The 7,622-nt window shown below is 55.4% G+C and overlaps 1 protein-coding gene across 2 annotated transcripts; it reads left to right on the top strand.

Moving 5' to 3' along the window:
* The first annotated feature begins 497 nt into the window (after nt 1-497).
* Nucleotides 498-6,816, top strand: HBEGF (heparin binding EGF like growth factor). 2 transcript variants are annotated; one of them, XM_072348468.1, is made up of 6 exons: nt 498-678; nt 765-953; nt 2,924-3,101; nt 4,991-5,146; nt 5,257-5,349; nt 6,318-6,816. In XM_072348468.1, the coding sequence occupies exons 1-5, from the start codon at nt 636-638 to the stop codon at nt 5,327-5,329; spliced, it is 639 nt and encodes a 212-aa protein (XP_072204569.1). In that variant the 5' UTR covers nt 498-635; the 3' UTR covers nt 5,330-5,349; nt 6,318-6,816. The 2 variants fall into 2 exon arrangements, with proteins under 2 accessions (XP_072204569.1, XP_072204570.1); XM_072348469.1 differs by lacking the exon at nt 5,257-5,349 and having other exon boundaries at nt 6,318-6,682.
* The last annotated feature ends 806 nt before the right edge of the window (nt 6,817-7,622 follow it).

Here is a 7,622-nt window from a genome sequence, read left to right as displayed (position 1 = left end):
ATGGTAACAGGGAAAGAGACACAAAACTGAATCACAGAATCATGAAGGTTGGAAAAGGCCACTAAGATCACCGAACTCAACCACAGACCAGACCCCACCATGCCCCCTGACCACGTCCCTCGGTGACATATCTCCACGTTTCTGGAATTCCTCCAGGGATGGTGATCGCAGCACCTCCCCGGGCAGCCTGTACAGCGCATCACCATATCTTCTGCAAATAAATGTTTCCTAATGTCCAACCTGAATGTTCTCTGGTGCGATACCAGGCCTTCACCTCTCGTCCTATCGCTAGTCCTCTAATGGTTGCCAGCCTCAGTACCAGTGAGGAGGTTTCAGCTCCGAGCCGTTGTATTCTGCTTCCAACACCCCTCGGGTGGTGCTTAGGGGAGCCTCGCTCCTCTCCAGCCCACGTTTCACGGCAGAATTAGGCTCCAGAGAGCATCCTGCGGCTCCTCGCAAGGCAGAAACGCACCCCGACGGAGGCGGCCCCGCGGTGCCCCGGGGAAGCCCTTCCTGGTGGAGGGACGGCCCCCAGCCCCGCCCCGCCGGCTTCTACCCGCGGCGGGGCCGTGCGGGCGAAGAGTCGCCGCGGAGCAGAGCTGAGTTGAGCGGCTGCCGGGACGCTGTGCCCGGTCATGGATGGGCGGGCGGTGCTGATCCACGCGCTGCTGACGGCAGGTGCGGAGCTGGGGGTCCGGTTTCGGGGGTTCCTGGGTGCGGGGCGTTCGGTCTCATCCCACCTCACCGCGCCTCGTTCTCCGCAGTGTGCTCGGCGGCTGTAGGAGGGTTCGGCCGCGACGGTCCGCACGGCGAGGCGCTACACAACGAGGTGCTGCTCCATGAGGCCGCCGGCGTGGCGTCGGTCCCGGCCACGGCGCCGCTGCTGGGGACTGTCGCGGAGAAGGAGGGCGGCGGAGCGGCCTCGGGGGACACGCTGAGCGATCTGCCGAGAGGTGCGTCTGGGCGGCGGGAGGGGAGTGAGTTCGGTTTGGGGGGAAACCCGGGGGCTCCAGCGGAGCAACCGGCGGGGCTGGGGGGCGGCGGGATCTCGGCCGCAGTGGGGAGCAGCTCCGGCGGCGGAGCGCCGTCAGGGACACTCGGGGCTGCGCACCGGGCTCCGGCACCCTTTTGCTCCGCGCCGGAGTTCTCGAGCACTCGCGGGTGAAACGAGCGACAGCCCGAGTTCGGCTGGAGAGGGGAGAGCCGCGCTGGGACAGTCCCGGGTCGATGGCGGGCCGGAGCCGCTTTCCCGAGCGCGACCCTGGCGGTGGGGTGGACCGCCGTGACTCACCGCCGCCCACACGCGGCTGCTTTTTATGCCTTGGGCTCGTCAGCGGAGAGTTTCGGCCGGGATGCCGGTGGCGCCGTCCGGCTGTAGAGCGCTCCGCGCGGCAGCATTCGGCTCCTCTCCCCTGGACGGAGGGCGGGGGGCGTCCCGGGGGCTGCGTGGGGATGGGGGACCCGTGTCTGCCCGGCCCTGCTCTCGGTAACCCGGCACCTGGCGGGGTGTGCTCGGCCCCCCGGGAGTCCCCCTCGCCTCCCTCCACCCTGTTCCCTCCTCGTCTGCTCTTTGCCCTCCACCACCGAGTGCAAGCTCCCTCAGTGCATCAAATTGAGCTAAGGACAGATAAGTCTGTCCAATGTTGAAGTCTCCTTCCTTTTCCTTGCTGCGGCTCCCCAGGATCCAAAGCACAAAGGATGTTGTTGGTATCCCCCTACCTGCTTGGGCCAGGGCAGTTTTCCCACTTCTGACTTTCAACACGGGGCAGAGCCGTGGGATGTGGGTTGATGATAGCAGAGCTCCTGAGTGGGGTGCCTGGGGGTGAGAGGACAACCCTTGCCCTAGAAGAGCTGCTTGTAGCCTGGTACCTCACCTGTGCTTGGGGGTTTCTCCAAGCCCCAGTTTACTGGTGTATCAGTTTCCTTCTTCATCCTTGAAGGACGTTGAAGTTGCGCAACGACTTCCTAGACTTGCAGATGGAGTTCTGCAGCACAAGAGGCTCACGCGTGGCAGGGAGGAGCTTGCTGAGGGCTCACTTTGTGAGGGAGCTGCTGGGCAGGAGCATGGAACTAGCCAGGTTTGATGTGCTGCCTGCTCCCCAGCTAGTGCCTTGCTCAGCTCCTGTTCCCACAGTGTTGCTGCAGTTACTGAGCACTGTGCTCAGGGAGAGCTGAGCAGTCCCTATCTAAGCAGTGAGTGCCCTCTGCTATCGGCACCCTGCGAGGCTGAGTGAAGGGCTTACTTCTGGCACCGGCTTATCGTAAGTTATTCTAGCATGTTGCTGGTTTTGTCCCGTGTCTGTAGGGAGTGTGCAAGGAACTTGGTGCTCCAGTTCCCACCAGCCTGGCAGGGAGCTGGCCTTGGCCCAAACCCCACCAGCTTATGTCCTGCAATTAAAGAATACCTCTGCAATTCATGGGAATGCTTCCTTTACCATCTGCTTGGTTTTGCAAAACCAAAAATTGACCTGAGTTTGCCCTTTTAATCCTGCTCTTGTCCTGTGTGCAAGCATTCTTGTAACCACAGGAAGGAGCATCCCTCAGGGCCATGAATGGACTCTTACAAAAGACTGGGGAAATAAAAGCCAGATAACAGCACAATTAGCAATTTTGTTTTGTGTTCAGTGGAAACTAGTGGGCATAATGGCAACATTTGAGATGCATAAAGCTCTGTTTTTTGCCCTGGTTTCTTGATTACTCGCTCCTTTATTTCCTTTAGAATTATTTGTATGAATCAGAAAGGCCATGATATTTGTGAAAATCTGGGAAGATGGAAAAACGTCTGCTTGGGGGCAGACAACAAAAGGCTGTGCAAATGCCAGGGTTGAGTTGGCTTCAGCCACCGGGGCTGCGCTGCTTTGCCTTGTCTGTAAATGGCAAATTGAGGTGATAAATGTTTTCTCCTTTTGAATTTGTTTTTCAGTTGCTTTCTTGTCAAAGCCTCAAGGCCCAGTCACTCCCAAGAAGAAGGGGAATGGGAATAAAAGAAGAAAAGGAAAAGGCTTGGGGAAGAAGAGAGACCCGTGCCTGCGGAAGTACAAGGATTTCTGCATTCATGGTGAATGCAAGTACATCAGAGAGCTGGGTGCTCCATCCTGCATGTGAGTGAGTGCTGCATGCCGGGGAAGCCTTGTCATTGTTCCTTGAATTCTCCAGGCAGTGCAAAGGAAGAGCGTAGGGGATATTTTTAGTGCTTGTTCCCCATTCGTGCACGGACTGCTCTGACTCAGTGTCCTCTCTGCACACTGAAGCTGGAAGAGCACTGAGAAACTTCAGCCAGGATTTGCTCCTTCAAGCAAACTTGGCTTCTGCCAAAATCCATCTGGCCTTAGGGCAGAGGCTCCAGCACCCCCTGCCTGCAGGGTGTCAGTTTTTGAGCTCTGCCTGAGCTCGGAAGAGGCTGTGGAGTTTGGAGGAGGTGGAATTGCTGTGGGGCCAAGGTTCTGGCAGAGGTGACTTTCCTTCAGCTGTAGTTGGGCCTAGACAGGTCACTGTGCACCTGAGCAGGCAGAATGGAGACAGCTTCTTGGGGGATGCTCTGACAAAGCTGCATGCTAATAGCCCTCTGACCCTGAGGGGTGAGACTGTGTCTGTGCATTCCCTCTCGCACCCTCTAGGGATGCAGGTGCTGAGCAGGAATTGGAGGAGGCAAGCAGAGAGGAGAAATAGTTTGCTCGCTGCCTGGGCACCTGGACCCAGTACTGCTGCCTTGAGAAGCGACCAAGGGTGTGTGCCTGATCCCTGCTGACGTGGGCAGAGGTTGAGCTGGTGGATATAAGAGGCTTTGTTCTTTGCTATCAATCCCCTGAGCCACCCAGCCCAGAGCCCAGGGAAGATAATAGCTCCCTGGCTTACAGTGCCCAGAAGCTCTCACTCCTGATGGTTTGTAGGGATCAGGGCCTGCACAGCTCTGTGAACTGCTTAGATTTCTGTGCCTGGAGACCATCACAGAGTTGTTGCTGGGCCCTTCAACAGGGCTCTTGAGACTTCTCCAGGATCAGCTGGGGCTCCTGTCCCAGTGTGAGGCAGGTGGCAGCACCAGCGCACATAGGGCTGGGAGAGCCATATCCCCTTCCTAGCAGGTGTTCCCTTGGTTCTGGAGGCCAAAAGGGGACATCTGGGTACATGCAGATGTTGGGGCATTCCATCCTTGGTGCTGGCCTCAGCCCACCTCTGGGATGTTCTTAGGGAAAACAACCCCATTCCTTCTGTAACGAGGCCTCGTGTCTGTGACTGGTGTCAGATTATGGCTGCTTGCCTGGACACTGCTCTTGGTGGCTGGAGCTCACAGCTCACAGCTGGCTCCAGTTGTGCTAACTCTGTCTCATGGTCTCCTCAACATTTGCTCCCTCTAACAGATCCCATGGCTGGGGCTGGGTGTTGGGGCACAGTGCCCAGCTCTTCTGCATGGGTGGAAGTGTTGGCATGCGGTGGTGTTAGAGTGGCCCTGATGTTGTGCCCCAGGCAGCAGAGCTGGATGTAGGGAGGGGCTGATGTTTCTGCTTGGCTCTGCACAGTGTTGGTGGTGCTGAGTGCATCCAGCTGGTCACACTGGCATGCCTTGGCTCACAGGGAGGGCTTGGGTGGCTGCCCCGCAGCTCTGACGAGGATCATTATTTCTGGTATGTGAGTAACCTCCCACCTGCCTGTTGGCTAAGAGCAGGGGAAACCCTGCCCCAAGCAAAACACTGAGCCTTAGGCCTTCCTCTCCCACAAGCAGCAGCCCGTCTCACACTGAAGGGTGAGAGAAGGACCCACAGCAAGGGAGAAAAAGAAACTGGGATGGGGGAGTGTCCCAAGTCAACACGGCCCACTGCTGTGTGCCCCAGGAACCTGCTCATGGCAGCCTGCTGGGCTCTCCTGTGTCCCTGCTGTCTGTCCCTCTGAGACTTAAACTGGCCTTTCCGGGAGTCTTTGTGTGTAGGTGTAAGGGACACAACATCCCACTGCTTGGCTACCACCATCCTTGAAATTTGTTCTTTTCCCCCAGATGCCAGCCAGGATATCATGGAGAGAGATGTCATGGCCTCTTGCTGCCTGTAGAGCATCCCCTGAGCACGTATGACCACACCACAGCACTTGCTGTTGTTGCCGTGGTCCTGTCCTCGCTGTGCCTAATCATCATCACAGCCTTGCTGATGTTCAGGTGGGTGGAATGGGGCTGTGCTGCTGGAGCCATGTCCCCGGGAAGGCTGCATGTGGGAGCAGTTGGGGATGGCTGCTCTGTGCTCTGAGCATCTCTGCTTGGCCTCACAGGTGTCACAAGAGGGGTGTCTACGATGTAGAAAATGAAGAAAAAATAAAGCTGGGCATCACTGTGAATCACTGAGGATGCCAGGTGCTGGCAAGGTGAGCCCTTGCTGGGCGTGGGGCTATAGAGTACTGCTGCATGCTGTTGGCTCTGCTTGTTTTGCTGGCTGGGACTATTGTGTGATCCTGTGCCAGAGCGAGGCATGAGCTGGATGTGTGTGGTGGCCTGAGAGCCTAGCTTGTCTTGCTTGGGCCCAGCCATCTTTGCTTCCCATTCACACTCATTTCCTTTGATATTCCTGACCTTTCATTACCTAAAATGGAGTTACAGTTAAGAAGGGGACAGTCTCTTTAGCAGTGTCTGTGATGACAGAACCAGGGAAAATGGCTTCAAGTTCAGGGAGGGGAGATTTAGGTTAGATATAAGGAAAAAGTATTTTACAGTGAGGGTGGTGAGGCACTGGAGCAGGTTGCCCAGTTACATGGTTGATGCCCTGTCCATGGGGACTTTCAGGGTGAGGCTGGATCAGGCCCTGGACAACCTGATGGAGCTGTGGATGTCCCTGTGCATTGCAGGGGAGTTGGACTAGGTGCCCTTCAGAGGTTCCTTTCAACTCTAAGGATTCTATGATTCTATTGCCACCTTCTTTACTTCCTTCCTTGGGCCTGTTGCTGCATAGTTTGGTGACATTTGGCAGCAGTGAAACTGCTTTCCCTGCCCTCCCCACTGTCTCCCCCGCAATTTGTTCTGTACCCTCTGTCTGATCTACTGAGTCATTTCCCCTCCTTAGATATTTCCTCTATTTATATACATATATAAAAAGCTTCCTTTTCCCTCCCACTTGTTCTTTGCTCATTACTTACTGCAACGTAACGCCTTGCAGCTGGGCATGGGAGTGCCCTGTGGTGTTTCTCCATCACTGTGGCTGGGTGTGCTCTTCCCAGCAGCGGTCACTGGGTGCTGGGGTGCTGCCAGCCTGCCTCAGCTCTGCTCCAAATCCTACGTGTTAGATGATGCATTAGGTGCATGGCCAGGCTGTTACCATTCCCTTGATCCTCTGTTTCAGGGCTCGGCACTGATGCAGTTCTACCTCCTGGAAGATGTGAGCCATGGAGCCAGCACTGCCCTGGGACCCTGCAGCGCAGCAGGATGAGGCTGCTTCAGGGTTTGCCTGGCAGCTGTGCCGCTGCAGGGAGCTTTGGTGACCTCCAGATGGAGGAGGCTGGGAGCGATGCTCTCGTGCAGGCTCTGAGCCAAGCCGGCTGCGTGGGACTGTCCAGCAGCTTGGGGCCGCCCGCTGCAATCCATGCAGGGGAACGAACTGTGAAGGCTCGGAGAGCAGGCTCGAGGCTTCCGTAGGCACAGGAGGGGTGGGAGGGTAACAGCTATTTAACAAGAGAATGTTCCTTTTAAATTATATATTTATTTTAGATAAATTGTACATAGTATTTATATTTATTGGAGGTCTGCCTCTGCACCCTCTGTGTAAGTCAAGATGATCCTTGTGTGGGTCAGACCTCCTTTATTTTTTAAGTGCAATGTAATATTCTAATAAATAACTTTGTAACAAACACGTGAGTTGTTGATTTAAGAGATGCGGGAAGGAGTCAGGTCTCCAAAGGGTACAGATAACAACTTGCCCTTTCTGGTGGGGTACTAAAGCTACCCTGGAGCATCTGTGGAACAGTGGCACAGATCTCAAGCCTGCTGGCCTTGGGGGAGGGCTATGATCCTGAGTTGGAAGTCACACCTGCCCTGCAGGAGCTGCTGGGTGAACTGAGGGCTGTAGTCACCTATAGCATTTTGGATTGTGATTCAGAGCCCATTCCTGATTCTGCTGTTTAGATGACCACCAGGTTGCTTGTCTGTCCTCTTTCTTGGCCTTCTATGGGGGAAGAAGAGACATGAAGCAAACAAAAATGGCTGTCCCACTGCAAGAATCTGCTTTCCTCCAGTCCATTTTGCTTTTGTAGACATCAAACCCACAAAGTGTACTGAAGCAAGGACAGTAAGTAGTCTGCAAAAGGATTGTGTTTTGGATGAGTTTAACCCATACTTAGCTCTGGCAGTGCATGGAATAATATCTGTGCTCAACTGCTGCCTGGGGAAGGGATTGTGGGTTACTGAGGAAGTGACTTTACAAGTTCAAACCTTTTGTGCAGCTTGTAAAGCAAAACCTGGGTGTGGGCAGGGGGATGAAGCTCTGCGGGGGGGGTGCTCCCTGTCCTGGGCTCTGTGGAGCTTCCCAGGACAGGAGGATTAAATTGAACAGTTGTGGCAGATGGGAAGTAGGTTTTTAACAGGGGGATGTCTTTGTGTATTATCACTCAGAGAGCAAGAGCCCCTGGCAGCTGCAGGAGGCCAAGTTACT

Source organism: Excalfactoria chinensis, chromosome 13 (genome assembly GCF_039878825.1).
Source record: "Excalfactoria chinensis isolate bCotChi1 chromosome 13, bCotChi1.hap2, whole genome shotgun sequence".
In the NCBI taxonomy this organism is placed as follows: domain Eukaryota; kingdom Metazoa; phylum Chordata; class Aves; order Galliformes; family Phasianidae; genus Excalfactoria; species Excalfactoria chinensis.
This window is presented reverse-complemented; position numbering and strand designations above follow the sequence as displayed.